At 35.7% G+C, this 24406-nt stretch overlaps 2 protein-coding genes across 4 annotated transcripts in view; both read left to right on the top strand.

Annotated features, from left to right (window-relative positions):
* LOC124422176 (dentin sialophosphoprotein-like) lies at positions 1-15534 on the top strand. The gene is made up of 10 exons (XM_046958277.1): positions 1-469; positions 7005-7233; positions 7663-8112; positions 8302-9652; positions 9870-11317; positions 11385-11956; positions 12377-12602; positions 14484-14583; positions 14680-14728; positions 14917-15534. Exons 1-10 carry the CDS (start codon positions 254-256, stop codon positions 14938-14940), a joined length of 4665 nt encoding a protein of 1554 aa, XP_046814233.1. The 5' UTR covers positions 1-253; the 3' UTR covers positions 14941-15534.
* Positions 15535-16688: 1154 nt separating this feature from the next.
* Positions 16689-24406, top strand: part of LOC124422178 (FH1/FH2 domain-containing protein 3) — a 63436-nt gene continuing 55718 nt past the window's right edge. For 2 of the 3 annotated variants that reach the window (XM_046958286.1, XM_046958285.1), the window contains exon 1: positions 18645-18954. In XM_046958286.1, coding sequence (XP_046814242.1) covers positions 18790-18954 — 165 coding nt within the window. In that variant the 5' untranslated portion in view covers positions 18645-18789. Of the gene's footprint in view, positions 16907-18529; positions 18955-24406 lie in introns of those variants that run through there. The other variant, XM_046958287.1, reaches the window with a different exon arrangement.

Below are 24406 nucleotides of genomic sequence, written 5' to 3'. Positions count from 1 at the left end.
TAAATAAGTAAATAAATAAATAAATAAATAAATAAATATATATATATGTATGTATGATGGATTTCATCTAAACATATTGGTTATATCATCGCGAGTTATTTCGTTGATTCGCTAAAAGACAAGCTTTGAGCTTTCTGTGAGATCTCGTGCTTATGGATGGACGCGGAGATGAGCTCAATGTTGGCTGGCTGGGTAACTGGATGGCTGGCTGGATGAATGACTGACTGACTGTTGGTCGCCAAAGGGTAACGAGATGCAAATATTTGTCGAAGAATATGCAATGTCGCTGGAGTTCGGTGCGGAAATGTTGGGCGTGCCCTGGCTACGAAGAAAGAGAGAGAAAGAGATTTGTGAACTAGAAGCCGACATGTCGGTGATGGCGCGGCTAGCAAAATTAGCCGGGTCTTTCCCAGACGACGTCTGCTTGCTGGCCATGCATACGTGTATATGTATATCGATACTTAAACATGTGCGTCTTTCTTTGTATATAACACACACACATATATATATATATATATAATATTGTGTATAATATATATGTATATATATGTCTAAGATAGGTACGTCAGTATAAAGCTTTTTTTGGCGCATAATACAATATTTGAAATATAGACGTTTCGTTATTGATATCGAAGATGGCTCGAGTACATCAAAGTTCAACTCGAAGGAGATACAGACTTCCAGAGTCAGACGGAGCGTATAAACTCTTGTAGTTCAGGTGTGCAGTTATTAAAAATAATTTCTTTCGATTAAAGTAAATAAGATGATTCGTTTTTTTTTTCTTTTTATTATTATCTAACAATTATTCTTTCTAATTGGAAGTTTAAATTGCTGAAAAGAATGGATTGATCATTATGGTTATTTACAACGAGAGTCTTTAAGTTAAGAATATTTTATAAGTAAGAAAAAATAAACGATTATAAAAGGGAAAGTGAAAATTTTGAATGAGCAAAAAATCGTACATTGATTTAATAATAATTTTTCATTGAGAGATAAAATGTATTGATATAAAAGTTGAAGCAGATTGAATACGATTAAATGTCGTATAGCCATTATAAAGTATCCTGGATATACGAACAATGAGTGGAAGGAGGAGTCGAGAGGAAGAAGATTTAACGGCTCTTTTGAATATTTCACGCGACAAGTCTTCAGAACGGCAAAACATTGCGCGGATCGCTTTAATTGAGCATCCCTTGCATTTTCATCAGCATCTCTCTCTCTCTCTCTCTCTCTCTCTCTCTCTCTCTCTATGGCTTAATCTTTCTTCTTCGTTTTTTTATCTATCTTAATATACATAATGCACTCGTTTCTAGTAATGTAGCTTTTTGTCTGAAATTTATTAATTATTTAACAAAGGATAAAAATATTTCTACTTTTTGATTTTACATTTTTTCTTTTATTGACTTTTTCATATACGAGATATTTTATCATAATCAATCTACATATTTTATCAAAATTCTGAGTAGTATAAATCAATAATTATTTGATTAATGTCTGAATAATTAAAGCGTGCATTATCATATCTACTATATTTATTATTATTATCATTATTATTATTATTATTATTATTATTATTATTATTATTATTATTATTATTATTATTATTATTATTATTATTATTATTATTATTATTATTATTATTATTATTATTATTATTATTATTATTATTATTATTATTATTATTATTATTATTATTATTATTATTATTATTATTATTATTATTATTATTATTATTATTATTATTATTATTATTATTATTATTATCATCATCATCATCATCATTAAATATACCAAACGAATTTGTACTTGTCATTTTCTTGATTTTTTGTAATTAATTAACTTTATTCTAGTTTATCCTTTGTACATGTGTACATATAAATACATATAATATAAAGGTGAGTATTGGAGCGTATAGAAGAAAGAAGACGAGAACCACGAGACATGGTTATATTTAAACGTGCTCGTACGTGAATATATTTTTCTTTCTTCTTTCACTTTCTTGTGAAAGAAGAAAAGTTTGTAAATTTTATACTTGGATGAGTTGTTAGAAGGGGTGTCATATCGTAACCGACCATACAGAAGGCAACGATTCTTTATTTACTTAAATCGATATTGTATAGAAGCTTTTTAAAAAATAGTTTTTCTGTCTAAAAGTTTGTTTGTTTGTTGGTTTTTTCTTCAATAATTACCTCTAGGTAGCATAATTTTGTAGATAAAAAGAATTAACGATGCATCAAAGTTGCATCTCTCTCTCTCTCTCTCTCTCTCTCTCTTTACCTCTATATTTCCACATTTTTTTTCAGTAAATGTACATGCATATACATATATTCTCGTAATAGAGCGAGAGAATATTTTTATGGGAAAATACGGTACGAGAGAGTTGGCAACGGTGTTCTACCTTCGTGAATATAAAAATAATGGATACGCTAGTGACGCAAAAGAGAAAAGACAAATAGTCGTTACATAACTGAGAAAAATCGTCAAAATGGTGTTAGACATCGATCGATATCGCGAATGAAAATGAAGTTTTGATTGGAATAGATTATAAAAGTATTCTTTTTGATGATGGATGGTTAATGTGTTAATCGCTAAATAAAATTAAAAAACTCGCAAGAGAAAAAAGTTATGATCATTGGTATCCTCTGTCCGAGTCGATGTTACGATGGTGTAGAGACTTGTTTCTATCAGGTAAAGAAAATAACGACGTGCGATTTATTGGCTCGAGACGCTATTGAAAAGTTTATCCGTTTCCGATATTGGTATACCATGAAACTTCGTCTCAAGCTTCTGGCAACTTATACGGAAGCGTAAGAAAAGGAAAAAAAAGTTTTCCAATTACGCGACAAAGCCATCGCTGTTTTCTCACCGAAACGTTTACTTTCTGCCATTTTTTTATTATGAGTTTTCTTTTTTTATCCATTCGACTATTTCTTTTTTTAATTCTCTTCGTATTGACTTGGAATAACTGAGTTTGACGTTAACGTTCGACAAAGCGATTGAGGTTTGTTCGTCCATAGGAGAAAGGAGTTAATTAGAAGTCCTCTCGTCAATCAAACTCGAAATTCATTTCTAGTAGTAATTCATTTCTAATAGTAATTAACGCAAATGTAGTCGAATGCGAAATTCGAAAGATAAACATTTATAACGCTTTAGTATTTTATATAAAGTATTATTATTCGGATAAAAAAAAAACAAAAACGATTTTGTCATGAAAATCGAACTGTTAAATCAAAAAATAAGTCCGAAGGTCGAAAAGAAATGACGAGTTTGAGAGAACGCAGAGATTTTCCCTAAACGTTTGTCTCGTTCCTTTCGCTCATACGTAGCCATAGCTGGAGCAGAACGTTGTAGAAGAGTAAAAGTTACGGTTCGTTACCTTTGATGAAACGTTAGCGGGTCGGTGGAGGTCGGTGACCGGAGCACATTGCAATTGCAAGATAGAGATAGAAAAAGATATATACGCATATGCGCACTCATGGAGAAATGTTAAAGATATCGCCTTTTTATTTTCATATTTTCATATCAAACATTTCAAATACGAGAACGAGATTTTCGGTCTGTTTGCGGAGCATCGACCGTAAAGAAAATGCCATCATCTGTGGATACTGTGTTGAACCGATTCAACGATATTCGGAACAGAGCGAATAACAGTCGAGACGTTTACAACAACGTAACGATCACATGTTATTTCTGCCAAGAAATAGCAATAACATACATATGCATTTATACATACATTGAGTATAGTGTATATATACAATGAAATCCAAACAAAAAGTGTTCACCAGAATTATTATGGAATCTAGTAATTTTTTTCGAAAAACGCCACGACAGATACATTTTTCCGAAGAGGACATTTGATATTGTCATAAATTTATCCATTTTAATCTAGCCCTCTAAAAGTAATAATACCCTTTCAAAAATCTTAAATAATAAACAGGGATCGAGTAGCATATCGTTTTAAAGATCTTTTAATTCTCTTTACAGTAGTAATATATTTTTTAATTTTGAATCAGTATTTTCCGAATCTGACGGTATTCTTCAACAGTGCGCTGCCAAACTTTTCCTATTGAAATCGATTGTATTTTAAATTTTAAATATCACCACAATCGAGATTTGAGAAAAAAATTTTTTAATGTGAATAATCGGAAAAATGCCGTTTTGGAGTTCCGTAGTATAAAATAACTCCATCGCGTTAAGAAAACACTTCTTCCGATATATTTTCATCATTTTTACTGATTTCTACGATCAATGAATAAATGTATGTAGTTCTTAAGTAAATCAAGATACAAATTTTCCATAAAATTATTTGATAAAAGAAAAAGATCAATAATTTTGTTATCCGAAATATCAGCCGTTTTGCATTCATCGGATTATATCAGATATTATTTAACGTAACACTTAGCGAAAACTTTATTACTGCATAGAGGTAGGCGATATATATTTTGAATATTTAATAAAATAAAAGTTGTTTTCAAAACTGAGTTTGCGTCTTATTGTATCTGAAACTTCGGAACGCATTTTTTCGGAAAATATTGACTCAAAATTTAAAAAAGTAGCATCGTTGTAAAGTGAATTAAATAAAAATAATGAAATGTTATGCCATTTAATCTCTGTTGTTATTTAAAATTTTTGAAGATGCATTAAAGTCATACCTCTTAGGAGATTAACTCAAAGTAGGTGACTTTATGATGAGAACCTGTCCAACTTGTAAACAAAATTGACCTGTCTTGGTGTTTCTTGAAAAAATTGCTAGATTTCATAATACTCCTCGTGGATACTTTTCGTTGAGACACTCTATACATAAATATATATACATATACATATACATACGTACATACATACATATATATATATATATATATACACACACGTATGCATATACATGCGTAGATATGTTGTGCACGAATTATCTTTCTCGTGCTAGCATGTCAACTGGCATTGAATCATAAATTATAATGACGCGACGAGTCGACGAAGGTTAAATCAGGTTGACACGCTTCAATTAGTCGATTTTTTCTTTCGAGTCGATGTCACGGAACGACGCGCTCGCCCACGTCTTTCCGATCATCGAGATTTTAATCTATATATATATATATATATATATGTAAGGAAGATAAATATATATGCAAATATATGTGTACATATAGAATAAGTCTTCAATTTACTGGGATTCGAGTTACGCGGTTTGCGGTAGTTCGACTTAAATGAAGTTTTCTTTTCATAAGTGGAACCTGTTTAGCTTTAATTAACCTTGGGAATGAACATATGTGTAGTTGTATATATGATATATATCTTGGAAATATTAGGAGTTTAAGTATTATTTGGCTTGAACGAGTTTCACGGAAATCTTCAAAATGAATTAATTATATGATTAATTATAAAGAAGGTTGTTAGCAAGGTTCGCCTTTTTTTTTAATTATATCATGAAAAATAAAATTGTCTATCTATATAGTTGATTAGTTGACAAGTTCATAAAAAGCTATCTTTATTGTGGATAGAAAGAATCAAGAAATATTCGTCGACGAAACTATTTTTAATCTGGTAAGGTTATTGAGAGCTTTTTGATATATAATATCCAGAAAATAATGTTCTGGATGAAGTATGTCATTTTTTAAAAATAGTTTCAATGTATTTCGATTCATCACGTTCTGCTGTACTCTAAATCGAATACAAGGAGCCGAACTAGCTTTCGCTCACATCTAACGACTGTCAAATACGTCTTATCCCGTGACGTCGTATTTTTGCGCTATGGCTAATCGGAGAGGAAGAGCGCGGAGTGGAAATAAAGATCGTTGAACACCGAGAATAGATCTTACTGCATGCCCGAGCGGTTGCTAGAAGGCGGAGGTCTTGTCGTCCAGGAAATCTTTGCGCTCGACGAAAAAAGAATCGAAGCTATTCGTAACTATCGACTGTGCAAACTATTGTATGTCACTTTCGTTACTTACATCTTAACAGCTACGATATGGTTGGGATGTTGATAGGTTCGTTAAAGTATACCAAGGAGTATTCTTTATAGCGATAGTAAAAATCATTTGAGTGCATTTGTTCGCTTTTGTATTCGTGATAAAAAATTAAGTTTTTTCAATTAGGTCAATCTTATAATTATTGATAGAATCTTTCTGATGAGTATAAACATTTATTCTTCTGTTTCAACTTTCGATTTTTAAGTTTCTTCAACACTTTACAAATGTTCTAAGTTTTTATAGAAAGTTTCAATAGAATCAGTCGTTATATTAGTTTGTAAGAGAGAGAGAGAGAGAGAGAGAGAGAGAGAGAGAGAGAGAGAGAGAGAGAGAGAGAGAGAGAGAGAGAGAGAGAGAGAGAGAGAGAGAGAGAGAGAGAGAGGTTATTACTCCCAGCTGGGTCGGGCCGTCTATTTCGAGCACGAGGCAGCTCGCCAAACTTATGTTAATTATAAGAATTATTGTTATCCCCACGGGCTATACGGAAAAAGTCTTATGCTCTTTTACTTGCCGTTTGTATGGATAATAGTTCATTTCTTTTCTTTTTATGCAATTTAAAGATAATTGCTCATAAATGATATAGCAAAATGTTATTTATTATCTTCTGTAACAAATTAAAAATCTTTTTTCATAAAAATTATGTAGCACGAATATGAAGAAATGTCAAAATTGTTTCATGCCATTTTATCTTTTTATCAAATATATTTTTTATCTCTAATATAGAATTTACTTACAAATATAATATAGAAATTATTTACAAATTCTTAAATTTCATTCTGTCAATCAAGATATTTCCGTATACGATTAATTTGCTATTATTATATAAAGAGTATAGGTTTAAAAACAAGAGTTGTAATTTTCTTCGATTATCATCAATATCCTGGAACGCCCCCACATATCATCGTGATCTCGTTGGTCGATTTAAATGGCAATCCCGTAGCAACTCGCGTGCGAGAGGGCGTGGAACGCTTGATATGCTTTATTACAAGTCCGACTTGCGATGAAGCTCGAGGTAACACGCTCGATTTGATTTTTCAGGGTGACACTAGCGCTTACAGGAGTAATAGAAGTGGACTTGGCGTTGGTACGGGTACTTTTAGTAGAAATGCATCGAGCGGAAGCACTTTAGCAACTTGCAGGACGACCTACACTGGTATAGCTTCCAATCCTATTCGAGATAGTACAAAAGATGGAACAGTTTCTGGATATGGAAGCTCTTTCTTGAAGAAGGACAAAGGCGAGAAGAAAGGCACATTGAAATATTCGTGTGAGTAATGTAAAGTAAAGGTGGGCAACTTCTCCATGGCGGGCCGCACGGACCCTACCATTAATCAATCCGTCCCTCTACTACTTAAGTTCACTAACCACCACTTCAACCGACTATCTATAAATAGACAGAAACAAAAGTCATGTTGCTCATGAGGCACGGCGGTGTCAAATAGTGGAGTGGGGGTTATCTTCTCCCACCTTACTGAAACAAACAAAGTAGGGGCGTGGATCACATGTTCCACTTCTGACGAAAAGTACAAGATAATCGCTTTTCTTTCTATTTGTTATTTTTATATTATTTTGTGTTACTTTTGTGATTTTATTTTTTCTTTTCTAATGATTTTATATATCTTTTATTTGAAGCATAATTTAATTATTGCTAACTACAATCAATATAATTGAGAAGATATTCATCACGTGTTCGCAGGTAGCAAAGAGATAGAAAAGAATAGATTACATTTGGAAAAAGTAGAAGATATTAGATCAAAAAGTCCGTTATCTGATAGTAGATCACTACTCCTTGAAAAGTACTCCTATTCGAACAGTAAGAATGTCGAAAGACCATGTTCCGTCTTGGATAAATACAATCGTAGATCTTCCCGAGAAAAGGGCAAAGAATCGGAAGGAATATCGCGATACAATTCCAGCACGTATCCTGGCTCTGGATTAAGTAGGAACTATAGTAATAGCAGTACGGAAGGAAGAGGCGATAGGAAGGAGAGAAGCGAGCATCCACCCGTTTCCTACAGAACTCTACGAACGAATTCAGGAAGAACGTCTCGAGAAACGAGTCCAGATGTTAGCGTTGGAAAAGGAAATTCTTTTCGAGTTTATTCAAGACCACCATCGTCTTATTCTCGTGCTGGATCCAGCGGGAGTAAGTGATTGATATATTCGATATAATTTTTCAGATCTATTTCTTTAAAGTTCAAGTCAAATCTACTTCAAAGATGGATATGAGAGTCTCAACGAAAACTTCTGATTATTCGTCGTTTAATTACAAAAAAATAAAAAGAAACATTTAGTCACATCATTGTATTAATATTGTATTATATTATATTCGTAGGTACATCGACAGAATACAGTTCGACTCCGATCTCTTCGAAATTCAGTTTGACGACGAGCTCTCGATTTTCGTTGCCTTCTAGAAGCAACGAACGAATACCGACAGCCATTAGCTACTCTGGATCGGACAGATATCGAACTTCCAGTAGCAATAGCAAAGAATTTTCTACTTCGGCGAAGGCAAAGGTTGAAGGGTGTTCGAAAGGAGATGTCAAATCCGAGGAAGATTTGCAGGATGAAACATGTAGAAATTGGAAAGATTGTGAGACTGAGAACAGACTCGAAGAGTTGGAAAGTAGCTGCGTTGCGATGATAAGTAGAGGTACTTCGCCAACACCACCTGCTTCGTCAAGTTTCATACGAAACAGAAGAGCAGATATGGGAACGATCGTGCAAAAGGAAAGGACAAGATGTCGAAGGAAGGTTGAAAAGAAAAATCAAGAAGTTCAATGTGATCGTAACGAAGAAGCACCGAGATTTTCAAGATTTGGTGGAAGTGGTAGAGTTCCAGGAGCTGGTTGGTCATCTTATCTTGACAAATTTTCATCGACAACTTCGACATCGTCTGGAAACACCACGGTTTACTCTTCGAGAAATTTCAACGCGGCAACTGCCAGTAGTGGTGCTTCGGGAAATTGCAAGAGGATCGGCGGCTTTGCATTCTCGAGAGCTAACGAGAATTCCACGACTTCCCGAAACGATCAAGCTTCCAAAGTATCTTCGACGTGTAGTCAAGAACTTGATAATAATCACCATAATAGAGAACAGAATAGAGAAGCCGTTACGAAGCAAGATGTACTCACTTTCTCGAGAAACAACAATGAAACTTCTTTACAAACTGTTAACGTCGAAACCATTTCGAGGGTATCTCCAAGCTTCAACGAGGAGGTTGATATTGTTATTAAAGATCAGAAGGATGAAAACAAGTGTGTCGATAAAGATCAAATTGGCGAGAGGAAGGAGGAGGCGAAAGCCGATCGTCTGCCAAGTCCAAGAACGACGTTCCATTCCATCGATGTTCCTGATAATTCACGAGTCAAGCGTTCTCCTGATTATTCGAAGAATAGTAGAACTAGTAGTACGTCTAAGAGCGAAGAGATCGAAGAAAAAAGTCCATCTTTGCAACGGTTAAATGGAGCCTTTCACAAAAGCGACAGAAAACTTTCGAGGACACCTTCGAAGACGGAATGTTCGAAACCCATCCAAGCTGTTCCACGAGAAAGAAGAGATTCCACTCCTAAATCAGAGAATAGTCTATCCTTAAGAAATACGGATTCTTCGAAGCTGTTCGATGCTCATCCTCAGGAACAGAAGCATGAGACCCAGCAGTCTAAGAAGGAATCTCTTTCAAGGTACTTATCGACTTGGAAGAAAAGTCAAACCTTTTTTCTCATTTTTAGATACCTTTATCTCTTAAAGTCCACGTATTTTTTAAATAAATAAATAAATAAAAAATATATAAATAATAAGGATATATCCTTAAGAAAAATTTTCTTAATCTTTATTTCAACATCCAGAACAAAATCAAATTAATAGTCATCTTACATATTACACACTTTCGATCGATAGCTCCTCTCAAAGCCGCTCCACGACGCCACAGTCTCGTAGTGGTTCGACGAAAAGCGTGCCTCGACAGATGAGGCGAGCAGACTTTTCTGAAGGATCAGCCGTGAGTTTGCCAACTGGCAGATCCAAGTCATCATCGGCCGGCTCGATGACGAGTCAGGGATCAAAAATAAAGACACCAACGCCATCATCATCTTCCAGCTCTCGATCGCAGTCGCAGTCTGTCGCCAAATTATCTACTGCTGGCGGATGTTCCGGCACATCGTCAGTGAACTCACGACGAGGGAGTTCTCCGGACGCACGAGGGAAACCACCTGTCCCAAAGAATGAAAGTAGCGAACGTGTTGGTTCTAAAAGTGTCATAACTGGTAAATACATTAACAAGGATTTCAGGAAGTCGAGCTTGAACATGGAAAATGGTGATCCTTCACGTTCCAAATACGAGAGAATGAAAAAGCAAAGAAGTATGTCTATTAGTTCACAAGATTCTGAATCAAATTTGGAGGGAATTCGACAATTGATGGCACCTTTGTCTTCATCGGTATCTTTGAAATCGATGGGATCGAAAACAAAAATACCTTCGAGCGGATCGAAGACATCCTCATCATCTTCATCTTCCTCGTCGTCTTCACTTCGAAGAAACGACTCGAGCAACTCGCCTAAGCACGAGACATCGAGAAACGATACGAAATTAGTCTCCTCTTTGTCCGGCGAGAAGAATCTTCCGAGATCGGAAAAATCTGAATCAACCGACAGCAGTGATTCCAATTCTTCGAGTTCTTCGAGTAGCGAGGAAGATACAGAGGATCGACAACAAATTGTTGCTGGTAGGCGATGGATAGGACGAAAAGATTCGAAATGGCTGATTTGCGAGAAGAAAGTTGAAAAGATGAGTGCTGGATCATCGAGGACGAGCGTACCAGCATCCTCGGCTGACGAAAACTCTCTAAGTGTAGAGAAACCACCCAGACCACCGTCCAGTCCAAGATCAAGTCCCAGATCGAGTCCTAGGCCTAGTTCAAGATCGAGTCCTAGATCAAAAAGCGATCGTTCGGGAAAAACAGACGAAGCGAAATCCTTCCTGATGAGAGCTTTGGCGCCGGTGACGAATCTCTTTAAAAGCAAACATCACGATTCCACTTGTGAATCCGTGAAGTCAGGTGGTTGGCCCAATTCCAACGAAGAGAATCCCGATATGACGAAAAAGTCTGCGTCCTTCTCAAAATCCGTTACGCAAGGTTCATCGAAATCTCTTAGTTTCTCACACTCTGAGAGGATTTCCGATAAGGATCGTGATTCTAAGACTAGAATCGAACGTCAATTGTCCGGTGAAAGACCTTGGTGGTTGGATCCAAATTCTGATAATGCGCCCGAGGGTGTTGAAAGGTTCAACGGATATAACGACGATATTAGCCAGGAAACTACTATCAGCACCGTTCTACCTGACGATGGTAAGTTTACAAATTAATATCTCGTTCAAAGGAATTAACGTCGAGAAACAAATGTTTCTAATTTTAGGAAAATTCAAGCCAAGATTATGGCATCAGGAGTCTGGAGAAAGAGCTTGGTGGTTAGAAGAGAATGATACTACTTCTGAAAATGGAAAAAAAGAAACGAGCCTGTCATCCAATAGGTCGAAAAAAAGTTCGAGTCGTAATAACAGTAAATCGAAAGATCGTCCAAGATGCATCGGACATCAACGATCTGGTGAGAGAGCCTGGTGGATGAGCGACGATCCAGAAAGTGTCCCGGAGGGTATTGAAGTGATCGTCGTGCCATCTACCTGTGAAGCTAGTAGTCTTGAGAAGTTCGAGGTTGATCGTAAGAGTTCAAAGAAAATCAAACACATCGAGTCTGGTGAAAGAGCTTGGTGGATGGACAGCAGCTCAAACGTTCCCGAAGGAGTCATCAAGATCCCGGTTGAAACTTCCAACGGTACTTCGGACTCTTCCGAGTCTTTCGAAAGAATAGACATCGGTGTTGACCCCGAGCCTGAAACATACACCCGGAGAAGCCTCTCTAAATTCCCTATCGAGTTTCCACCGCCACCGAGCTACGAACCGTTGGGAGATCGAGCTAGTCCCGAAGGGGTAAGATGATCCCGTTTCATCTTCTCTCTTTCTCTCGAGGCATTTAACTATGGTTTTAGTCGACTTTTCGTAGAGAGAAAATGATACCATATTTTTTTAAAAATAAACATGAGACAAAGTTTTTGAAAAGTAAATACGAGAGGATAGTTTTCTCTTATAGATCATCGATCGATAAATCATTAACAAATAAAATATAAACATTTTTGAAATACATCCTTTTATTTAAATATATTAATACTACAGCACTTTTGAAAGTAGAATATAAATGTCAATCAAAAGAAAATAGAGTTTAATGAAAAGAAAAGCTTGACTAAGAAATAGAAAGAAAATGAGACTGTTTTATCATGCTCATGATTAGGACGATGATAGGCCAGGATATTTCTACTATCTTTTAGCGATCTCTGGAAATTCGATTTGCAGATAGAGAATCCACCAGCTCCACCGGATAACTATCACGGAAGGATTTCACCTTACGACAATGTTCGATCACCTTCTCGTAGATCGTCATCTAGGAAACATTTCTTCATTGGAGAGTACATGAACATCGACGATCTTTTAGATACAACGACGACGACGACGACGACGACGAATCAACGAAATAGTCCAGTTTTGTGTCGTTCTCGTAGACAGGATAGACTCGAAGAGGGTAAGTTGAGAAGGGGTTTCAGAAGAAAAGAGTTTATAAGGATTAAGTCGCTCCACCGAATGCGATCGATCCTAACATTTTACAATCGGATCAATTTCTAACTCGATCGATAAGAGAGAAGAATCACCATGTAAAACGAGGGAGAAAATCGACTAGTCGATTCTTCGCTGGCTCGTTTATTTTCCCACATACAAAACCGCTGAAGCGAATGGCCAGTCGATTGCCAGCTGTTCACTTTATTGATCTTATATTCCCTTTCATTTTGTCAGAGTGATTGAAAAATGTTCTTGAAAATGTTTCGACGTTCTTTCTCTCCAATTCTTTCTTTTCAGTTTGGAAATGTAGACGTACGAAAAAAAATGAATTTTCTGGATATATCAGGATTCTGGATGAACCAGGATCTTCACATATCGCATGTGGTACTTTAATCAACTAATTGTAAGCTACCCAAGAATCCAAATTTCCATATTTTCGTGGTCTTTTAGAATGTCTACAATCACGTCAATCCTAATACTTGAACTGTCCTCGATTTTTACAACAGACAAACATATAAATTCAATACTACTTGACTAGATGGCGTTTATACTTCACTTTTGAAATTGTCGACATATGAAAAAAAATGAATTTTGTTGATAGATCGGAATTCGAATCCCAAGTGTTAGCATATCGTGTGGGTTGCTTTAACCAAGTTTTCTTTCTTCTTTTTAAACATCTTTATATCTGCATATAAAATACAAAAGAGATACATGAGATTTAATGAAATGTATAAAAGGAATAACAGTATATATCATGCAGAATTTTATTAGAATCTAATGGATTAGATGTTCACAGGATAATACTATTTTGGTTCTAAAGTTGCACTTAATGTTACCGTTTTTATAAAGTTGAAATTTGAACCGTCTAGACATTTACAATCTTATGTATATAGAAAAAGATAGAAATTAATTTCTTTCTTTTAATATGATCAGTTTCTAATTTTTGAAATATTATAGAGATAATATAGATTTAGAGATTTAAATTCGATGTATACAATTTTTTGTTGCGTAACATATTCCATGAAATTTTTACATTAGATATGATATGAATTTCTTCTTCATTAATTTAAAGAAAAGTTCATCTATCCAGATTTTATTGAAAACCTTCCCAATATCTATAAAACATGCTTCTATATAGTTATTTGCGTACCTAGTCTTATATTATGTCCGAAATAAATTTTGTTAACGCATGGATGATCAAATGTTTGTGAAAGCAAATTGGATCTCTGGATATTATGTAATAGGTATCACAGTGATGTATTATTACATTGTTGATCGTGGTTTCGAATATCTTACTTATGCTAGGTAGGAAATTTATTGGTTTATCCTGGATGGTTATTAGTTTCGTGGTTTTCCAAACTTTGAGAAAGTACGTTAAGTTCAAGTAATTGTTAAATATTATCGTGTAATAGTAGATGTATAGATCTGGTAAATATTTTAAAGCTATATTTAATGTTTCATTAAAACCGGAAGATTTTCTGTTGTTCAACTTTTTAAATATGTTTCTTAGCTTATAATAAGATGTGAAATAATTCGACGGATCTGTATTTTCATTAAGGCTAACAGTTGTATTCTTACGATTAAAAACGTTTACAGTTTTGTCGTTTTGTAAGTCTTGTATAATTTTTTCGGATAGATCGACTATTTTGTGTTTGATGATGTTTATTTGATGTTTTTTTATGTTTAAATCTATTCTTTGAAAAATGCTCTAGTTATTTTTTGGAATTATATCTTATGGTTTATCCAATTAAGTTACTTAAGAATATATAAAGTAGCTATAAAAAATATCTATTCTTAAGACATCAACTATCTCGTTTTGTATGATCTAACAATGATATTTTTACAGAATCCACCGAGGATACTTCCGAATGTGAAGAAATAGATGCGACGCAAGTGATCATTCACGATAGCACACCGAAAACTCCAGTGATACAGCGAAGAAACAGGTAGGATTTAGGATAAATATTTATCATAAATATCTGTATCATCATTTATATATTAGGAATTTTAAATTTCTTCATTTTTATCATTGTTTTTTTCAGAGAACAGGAGCCCTTTCAAGATAGGACACAACCGGATGGATACATACCGGTGAGTCACATAATATTGAATTATTATTCGATAAAATGTAAACAATTTGTGCTTTTAACATTTTCGATATAATATGTCTTAAGAAACGTACTTAAGAATATCGCTTCTTCATCATTTTTCTTTTTCTCGTTGTCTGGTACCTAGTTACGTTTGTCTGGCATTCAGCATTGAAGTGCTTTCTGTTGTAGAATCGCACTAGAAGAGTATTGTAGGTGACTGTAGATTGGTATATACGTGCTCGTACGTATGTACTCGAAAAAATCTTGCAAACAAAAGCAAGAGTAGAGAAAGAGATGGGGTGAAAGAAGAAAGAAAAAGAAGGAAAGAGATTGAGAAGGAGAAAGAGAAAGAAAAGAGGATAGTGCTTCCACGACATTATTGTTTTTCGCGAGGGATGCGCGAAAGAGACTCTTCTTCTTTCGCCTCAGACTCCTCTTTCTTTTCGTTATACGCGTAAAGTACTAGCGACAAAGAAGACGAAACGGGTTGACGGGAAGAATAGGGAGGATTCCCTTGAGTCACCTCGAGTAGCCGTCTCGATTAAAGAGTCTGCGACGTACTACACAAACTCGATGTCATTGCGTTGTCATGTTTAAAACGATGATGACAAGGGAGAAAGAAAAGTTTAGTGAGACCACGAACACGTAAAAGCGGCTTCCAGTCATGTTTTCCAATCGATATCGTATAGGTTTCAATGCGAATCGATGAAAGTATCCCTCCGTTGAAAAGAAAAAAAAGAGAAAGAGAAAAATCAAAAGATAGAGAGAGATAGATAGATAGATAGAGAAAGAGAGAGAGAGAGAGAGAGAGAGAGAGAGAGAGAGAAAGAAAGAAAGATATGGTCGAGGGGAGTCTTTCGGATAATAAAATTTAATTTAAGGTGACATTTGGCACGCCGTGCTGTCTGTGCTTTTCGAAACGAATAGCTCGTAGCAACCCCTCTTTAGTGCATTCTCTCGTTGTCAGCCTGTCATTGGAGAAAGTCTACGGACGAAGGGAAAAAGGGACGAAGGGTCCGTCGATGGGAGACCAGGGGAAGCTGTAGTAGGTACCGAAGGAACAATGAGCACGACCGCACTTATGTTCTTCTACGTGCCGTGCTAGCTGATTATTTTTTCACCGCACAATTACCATTGCTATCGTTTTATTCGCCACCCTTCTTTTTCCTTCTCGTTGTCTTCATATTTTTCCGCCATCTCCTTTCACGTAAAAGCTTGCAGATCCGTCCACTGTTGGATACTTCTATCCCTCGGGAGTTTTCTTATCCCAACAAAAAAAAAAAAAGAATTGGAAAAGGAAATTACAAAAAGAAGTCATTCCACTTGGCTGGGCAAACTTCGTTCGACGACAACAAATTCGTGGCAAGCTTCTTCGCAAAACAATTTCCTGCCACGAGAGTGGATATCTCCTCTTCAAGAAACCTTCTTTACGTTCTCCATTTTCTCCTTCTATTACAGAGAAAAAACTTATCCAACTTCTTCGAATTCTGGTTTTAACGATATCAAGCTTTTGGAATCTTAAATATACTTGAATATATTCGGAGTAATATTTTTTAATATTACTGAAAATCATACTACTTAATCTTTTAAAAACTATCAATTTCTAATTATTTACATACGTGTTTAAATTTTTCCTTCCATTCTAACTTAATTCAAGAACTTAACTCTAAAATCTGCATAATTAAATTGATGATTCATACAAGTTCGTATTGATCTTACTAAAAACATAATAAAGCTAACGAAACGAACGTTGTATAAAATCTATCAAAATGAGAATAAATTTCATAAAATAATTAGCTTATTATATTTTAAATAATCGTTTAGAAAGGATAAAAGACGAAAGAGCATATGACGAAAAGAATATATCTCCCACTTGTATCCGGTGTCTGTCCCTCTTCGAAATCTACGAAGAGACGGGAATAGGTAGTTAGAATAGAAGTGGGGAGTCAAAAGGAAGGGAAGGGTGAGTGCCGCATGGCGACGCCACCGTCGCCCGGTGGCGACAGGTGTCTGGCGCGGCGCGTCAGTGTCGCGGCGGCCGCTCGTGAGCTGAGTCACGTTGTCGTTGTATCTGCCGTTGTGTCAACGGCGAAGAGTACTCGCGCGCGCGCACACTCTCGTTGATTCCTCTTATCATTAGACATTGAGGAAGATTGTGTTTAACGAGTTAGTTTTTGGTGTAAGGAATATTTTAAATATCGGTGAAGTAATTGTAATCGAATAGATAGTTTGTAGAAAGAAAAAGAGAGAGAGAGGAAGAGAAGGAAAGAAAGAACATAAACTAAACGGAAAGAGTTTTCTGTGCGCGGGAAGCTTCTATGTAGCTGCGCGTGCTCCGTTCTCTCTCTTTCTCTCTCACACACACACACACACACACTCTCTCTCTCCTCTCTCTTTCTTTCTGTCGTTCTTTCTCTTTCTTCGTTTCTCATTTTTCCATTTATCTGTCTCGCTCGGTAACGCACACACTTGGCGTTCACTTCGTAGATTGGTAGGTGAATTCTTGTCTCGCAGCTCCAAAAACGCGCACGGTCAAAGGTGTCGGTTAAGATTCACAACGTTCGGTCTTTCTTTTCCTTTCGTTTCCTTTATAAATAAATGTATTATGTTTGAAGGAAGAAGATACCTGTAAGGAAAATCGCAGGAGGCAGGTAAAATTGGTAAGAGAGAGAAAGAGTCGGTCGAATAGTCTCTCTCTCTCTCTCTCTCTCTCTCTCTCTCTCTCTCTCTCGGTAATTTCCTGGAATGTCGAACGTCGCGACTGGTTCGGCCGGCCTTCCTCCTGTTCTTTCTCTTCTTCTTTTTCTCATCCTCCTTGTCCACCTTCCTCTTTCTTTCTACATTTCTCCAGACAAGAGTCTTACCTTGTTGACGCGAATTCTGTTTTTGGAGAATAGAAATAAGATAACTTCTTCTAAATCGAATCCATTAAAATCTTTGACTCTATTATAACTTTTCTCTTGCTTAAAATATCATTATTATTTCAAAAGTATAAACATCTTGGTGATATTCTTAGTCTTATAGAATTTTATGACAGCGAGTTTCGTTAAAGAACTTTTTTATTAAGGACTAGGGTAAGGTTCTGTTCGATTCAATCGAGTTTGGAAATTTCTCTCTCTCTCTCTCTCTTTCTCTTTTGCTTTCCCCATTCTTTTTCTCTCTTTCTCTCTTTCATCAATCGCATCTTGATCGTGAATCTCTTTCGTCGACTACAAGCACGATTACGTTCATGGCATGGCGCAGACTCGTTTCCTTTCCCCTTCTCCTCTCTCTTTTTCTCCTCTCTCACTCGCTCTTCTTTCTCCGTTTCTCCCTCTCTCCGACTATCCTGATCTCTCTAGCACGCCAAGTCCCCTCTTCGAAGCCGGTTTGTAGGAGAGAGTCTGGCCTATGCACGAGTAAGAACAATGCGAATAGGATGAGAGAATGACGATAGCAAACGAAACGAAACGAAACGTGTGGGCCAGTTATCTTCGAGTAGATACGAGGAAACTTTGTCTTAAGCTCTTTCACATTTCCTCTTTTCTATATATGCGTATCGAAAGTGCTAGTACGAAAATATCGCAAAGCAAAACAAATAAACAAACAAATGAACGGACGAGAAGTAAACATGTAACGATTCCCGGAATTAGTACAGTTTGGCAATTATTCGTTTGGTAATTATTTTCATAGAGCGATACAGATAAATAAATAAATAGATAAAGAAAGGGAAAAAGGCAGAGAAAGAGAGAGAATATATATATATATATATATATATATATATATATATATATATATAGGAGGTTTCTTTGTCTCGCTGTAGCCGGCTTCTCGAATGAACGCAAATCGGCGGTACTGCGAACCGGTTCGTACGTTCGCGTAAAGCGGTCGTGCGGTCCGGTGCGGAGAGAGGGAGAGTCGTGAGGGCGACGAGGACGATCGGTTAGTGCAAAGAAGGGCGTTACCTTTTTCGGAGATACGAGTAAGTGGTGGAATCGAGAAGTAGGAGAAAAAAGAAAGGAAAGAAGGAAGGAAGGAAGGAAGAAAAAAAAGGAAGGAAGAAGAAAAGAGACAGATAGGAGGATGTCTCTGACGTGTCGAGTACAGTACCTGAACGACGTTGATCCGTTCGCTTATGCGAGCTCCTATCCGGAGCCACCGAGACCTCCCGTGCACACCTTCAGCGCGACCTTGCCGTTGATCAACCAACTTGCCGCCGTTCATCGACTTCTTCGAGCACCTCACAGGGTGAGTTTCTCTCTCTCTCTCTCTCTCTCTTCTGCGATACGTTAAGGATTTTTCAATCATTCTGATATTTTATTTATAACTTTCGTTGTTATATTCTTCGAATGATCAAAATAAAAGTGATTTACTTTATATAATTAATTATTATAAACTAATGTAATTATGTAATTAGATATATACAGAGACAGTTTAAATTTATATTTGAACGATATATTATAATACTTGTATCTATAAATTCTATTACCGATCCTAATATATACATATATGTATATATATATTTATTTATTTATAAATATAATAGAATAAGGAAAATGTCTTAGAAATGTTTTCTATATATTAGTGAGTAGCTGACATAATCGACGAAGCGGAATTTACACGGATGTATCCGACATACGATTTTCCACCTTATAGTTTGCTCATCTCATCCGTATGATCAGAGCGACTCCGCGAGAGAGACGCTCGTCGGTTCTTTTTGGTCCTTTCTTCGGCAGTTGGCCGATGTAACGGTACCGCAGAGCGTTACACTCTCCGCAAGGGAAGAGTAAAAAGTACGTTTATGGCCTCGGCATTATATACCTATAGGGTATCGCGCCGATGTACCGGTTATCTTAAGAACACTGCTAAGTTCCTGCGGTGTGTGTAACTTTTTACCGCTCCTTTTTCACGTATTACAAACAGGCATCGCTATTTTCGAATTCGTACGATCTCAAACTCTTCGATCGTGATTATTATTTCCACGAGAGTTCTTTATTATCATCGAACAAGACTAAAACAAAGTGATATTTCTCTGATTTATTCGTGTAATCATTTCTTATCGTTATTCATAGCTAGAAAAGAAAAAATACGATAAAGATCGTTCGATAACAACGTTATATTTAGTCCTTTTTTTCTCTATTGTGTCTATGCCTAAAGATCTTTTGTTAATTATTTAAACCAATATCATGTAAAAATTCTATAACTTATTTGTAATATAATACCATAAGTATGTAAAACTATTTTAAAATTTTATCCCAAAGTATGACTAAATTTCATTATCAATCTATGTATTTTTTTTTTCTCAACCTTTTCTCATGCTAATCTACAAAGATGAAAAACAGAAGGAAAGCTTATTCAACTCGAAAGTAAACATTGCTAACGATATGTTTCGTAGTTCGCTCACTTTGTCGAGAATCTTTTATATTTTTTTTGACATTTTCGCTCATAAAGGTTCTTCTTAACCACGTGCAATCTCTCTCTCTTTCTCTCTCTCTTTTTATCTATATATCTATCTCATATACACACACACACACTCTTTCTCTCTCTTTCTCTTTCTCTTTCTTTTTTGATATACCAAGACAGCGTTCAGAATATATGAGCACCGTATACACCGTGCTTGAAATTTATAGCATGCATTCCGACGACTGTATTCGTTGGAAAATGTAACGGCCCTCGGCGTTTTAGATTTACCTACATCCATTGCCCTTCTTCTCGATGATCTCGAGAAACTCTGAACCGTTGCGCGTAAGATTCTTATGTAACAGTACGCATGCATACTTACTGTTACTTGAGTTTTAAGTGATACAGCCGTTAAAACGTGCTATGGACTTTGTATTCTTTAGGTCAGAAGCGTCAACTCGGACGTTAACCCGATTACGTAAAACGAGAGGATATTTTGTATTCGCATATAATAATCTTGCATCTGCAAGGATAATATTTTTATGTTTCTATTCTTCTCATTATAATCGATGTATCTATGAAACTTTTGTTACAGCAGAAATTATCTTTTTTTTTTCCATACATGGATACAGTTATTTGATAATTTTTGTAATGTTTTTTCATTGGCGGATTTTCATTTATAGTAAACTAGATTTCGTAAATAAAAAGAATATTTCTATTATAATATTTATGTAATAATATAAAAATCAACGTCGACTGATGATCGATTATAAATCGTAAGAAAAAAAAAAAAAAGAAAAAAAAAACAAATAGATCAAAGAGAGAATCTTGAATCGTATTCAGATTTCATTTTTCATAGGAATTAGCATTAAGAAATTAACAGCAGCTATTGGAATTCCCGTATATTTCACACCTCACTGCGTTTCTACTCATACAACGAGGTAAAGCTGAAAAAGATGAAGCATTTTATCGACTTCTTTTTTAGCATACCTATGGAGCGCTAATGGAGAGTTACGTTGAAGATTTATGATCGGAGTTAGAGTTGAACAAAGGCTGGGAAAGTTTGATTTTACGTACGAACGAGCTTATCACTGACGCCGAGGGATACCGAGCGGTATAACGGGGAGAGAACGGCAAATGCATCGATGCCATCGCATAATGATCGCGAGAAAGAAACGTAAATCAGTAGTAGGCCATTGGGACAGTGCTATCTGGGGAGGTGGTTGTTTGCCGAGGGGCGTATCTCTTCGAAAGAAACGATATATGTCTATACAGTAGATCTCCATTCAGAAAAACTTTTCTACGAATTCTCCAGACCCCTAAAGTTAATAAATAAAACATTTAATCCGTTTGAAAAAAAAGACAATGATTTAACAGTAATATCTAATCGAGTAATATACGAGATTAATTCTTCTGACATGCATAGTTTTTGATAAGAAACTTTCGCATGAACGCATTAATTACTTCGAGGAAGACTCGTATTGTTTCTTTTCGACATCAAGTGAATATCTGCTTTTTAGTCATTACTCGACATCTCATTAATGATATCTCACGATCTTATTGTTATACCTTATCGCATCTAACGTCTAAGTTATTTTAATTATACAAAATTTGATCTCTCGGAAGAGAAAGAAAGAATCGACAATGGCGAGTAACATTCGAAATCGTAGCTTTAACACGAAGCTATGTGCGATTAAATTACGTTTCGCAAGCTTGCTAGTAGAGAAAGAGACGGATCCGGCAAGAACGATGCACCGAGAAGAGATTGTATAGTGGGAAGGGATACGGAAAAGAAAGAAAGAGAGGGAGAAATGGTTGCACGCGACAAAAAGACGAGACATCCGCTTTAAGGTGTCTACACAAGAGAACAACCAGCTATGTAGAAGTAGAAATGCGTGAATTGGCGATCCTAGCAAGTCAAAGCGAGAATAACTTTACACATGGTTTCCGTTTTTCCTATCTTTTCTCTCAATTCCTGTCATATATGTTTTTCTTTCTTGATACTACTTTTCTGTATATTCTCTCTTTTACTTTGCTTGAAGTTCTAATGGATTTACAATGATGAATGAACAAGAATTTGTTTTTTGAATTTCATTATTGAATTCAATTATACTAATAATACGAGAGGGAGGGAGAGAGAGAGAGAGAGAGAGAGAGAGAGAGAGAGAGAGAAAATGAGAGAAAGAGAGAAAATGAATCGTCATAAAAATTTTATCAATGAATTTTCATTGCAAATTTTTTTTTAAAATAAAATTTTCGACTTACATAGGTATTCTTACGATCAAAGATAAAACGTTGTGAAAATACTGAAAAAATTATATATAAGCGTGAAAGCGAGCTGAGGCATATTCAATGCACGTTGCATTTTCGAATGCACATACACATAGATATACATATGTATAGTATATATTTACAATCTTATACTTTCAAGCATCTAGACGCGTAGGCAGGCGTAAAAGTTGTGGAAGTTTGGGAAGTCACCTGATAGACGGTCTCCGCCTACTAACTTGTCTGCCTACTTAACCATCTACCTACAATACATATATACCTATCCGGCCACCTCACTTTCTCTCTCTCTCTCTCTCTCTCTCTCTCTCTTTCTCTTTCTTTCTCTCCCTTCTGCTTCCTCTTATATATTTTTGCTTGCACTCTCGTTCCTTTGCTCGCTCACATAGAGTTCTCGTCCAAACTCTTTCTTGCATACCATTTCGAACATTGCTGCCCGTATAGCGTCCTCGAACGTTTAACACCGACCACTTTCATTGCAACGAAAAACACCGTAACAAATCGAATCTCGAGAGTCGTAGATTCTTAATAAAATAATCGTCCTTAATTCCTTCTTTTTCTTTATTTTTCACTATATTTTTACAAGGGAATCCATGAAATCGAATGATATATTTTTTAGAAACAAATAACGTGGATCTTCCTCAAAAAAAAGTTATGGAATATTTTAAAAAGATTTTCTTGAAGGAACGCATCCTTGGAAACGACATTTATGTAGATAGAATTTTTATAAATATTGATAAAAGCGTTTTGATTGGTTAAGAAAGATTCTCTCTAGTATAATACTTTTGATTTGTTTCATTCTCAAAGGATCGTACGAGAAGAGGGATTATTATTATTATGAAATAATAATTTTTATTAATATTTGCAAGATAGATTGATAAAGTAGCTTGAAAATTTTCGTGATTCTTGAATTTTTAAATAATCAGAAAAGAAGGAACTTCGGTCAAAGTATCGACCAACATCCTTTGATTCAGAACGATGACGTGTTCTTACGGAAAGGAAATAAGAAAGAAAAGCAAAAAGGAACCTCGTTCAAAGTCTGTTTAGAAAGAATTCTCCGAATTATGCATAAATAACGCAGCGAGAGATATTCGAAAGCAAGTCGTTCTTAGAAGGATTTCATCCTCTTTGCTTCTCATTGCTCCAACTTACTCCCTCCTGATTTACGAGTACGAAAAGGTTGGTACTCAATCTTACGAGTTTCTGCCGGAGTTGGTCACGAAGCGGCATTGCTGCACGCATTCGAATTTAAAGAAGGTAGGATGATACGCTCCGCCTGTATAACTTTCTTAGGGTAAAAAATAAAACCATCGAAATGGATATACTTTTAATTTTCTCTTTCTCTCTCTCTCTCTATTACGTTTGTTCTTCTTCCAACTCTTTTTATTTCTTCATCAAAGGGTGACGATCGAGTTAATAGTTCAGCTCATGTAGACTAATCCTTTGACCAGTAAAAACATTTTTATATTATTCATAATAATAATAATAATAATTTTTATACACATATATAAAAGAATAAGAAAAATTACTTATATTATAATTTTAAAAGAAGCTGCATGTATATAAAGAAAACAACTCGCATCTCTCAAAGACTTTAGGAAAGCAATAAACAACGTCGATGTCATCTTTGGAAAAGCAGAAAAAAGTGTTTAACTTGAACATCAATAACAAGGCAATAACATTGACGTCAGGACTAATAAAAGTGCGATTGCGTTAACTTGCCGATCCAGATGCTCGTTTCGCCGTGAGAAGTATCGAAGGCGAAGGTCACGCTCTCTCGGACAATCGATTCGATCTATTAGCCCTCGAGTATCGCCGTTGATAGCCGGCTGTGCTTCTCGTTAACGATCGTCGCTAATTAATTCACCGATGATATTTCGACTCATGCGTGTGTCGTGGTAAATCTTATACATTTGTAACTTACTTATATCTACATAATCGAGAATTTATATATTAGATTGAGTTTTTAGTTTTTATTTTAATTTCTTTTTTACAGTGTTAGTCATTGACCATA

This window comes from Vespa crabro, chromosome 2 (genome assembly GCF_910589235.1).
Source record: "Vespa crabro chromosome 2, iyVesCrab1.2, whole genome shotgun sequence".
In the NCBI taxonomy this organism is placed as follows: domain Eukaryota; kingdom Metazoa; phylum Arthropoda; class Insecta; order Hymenoptera; family Vespidae; genus Vespa; species Vespa crabro.
The sequence above is the reverse complement of the archived record's forward strand: the minus strand, read 5'-3'. Positions and strand labels throughout refer to the sequence as shown.

Bases quoted from the DNA above. Each gene is read 5' to 3' on its own strand.
- LOC124422176 (XM_046958277.1), top strand. From the start codon at position 254: ATGCAAATATTTGTCGAAGAATATGCAATGTCGCTGGAGTTCGGTGCG. The intron at 470-7,004 runs GTGCGTCTTTCT...TTGATTTTTCAG, and splicing joins GTATATCGATACTTAAACAT to GGTGACACTAGCGCTTACAG. The intron at 12,603-14,483 runs GTAAGTTGAGAA...ATATTTTTACAG, and splicing joins ACAGGATAGACTCGAAGAGG to AATCCACCGAGGATACTTCC.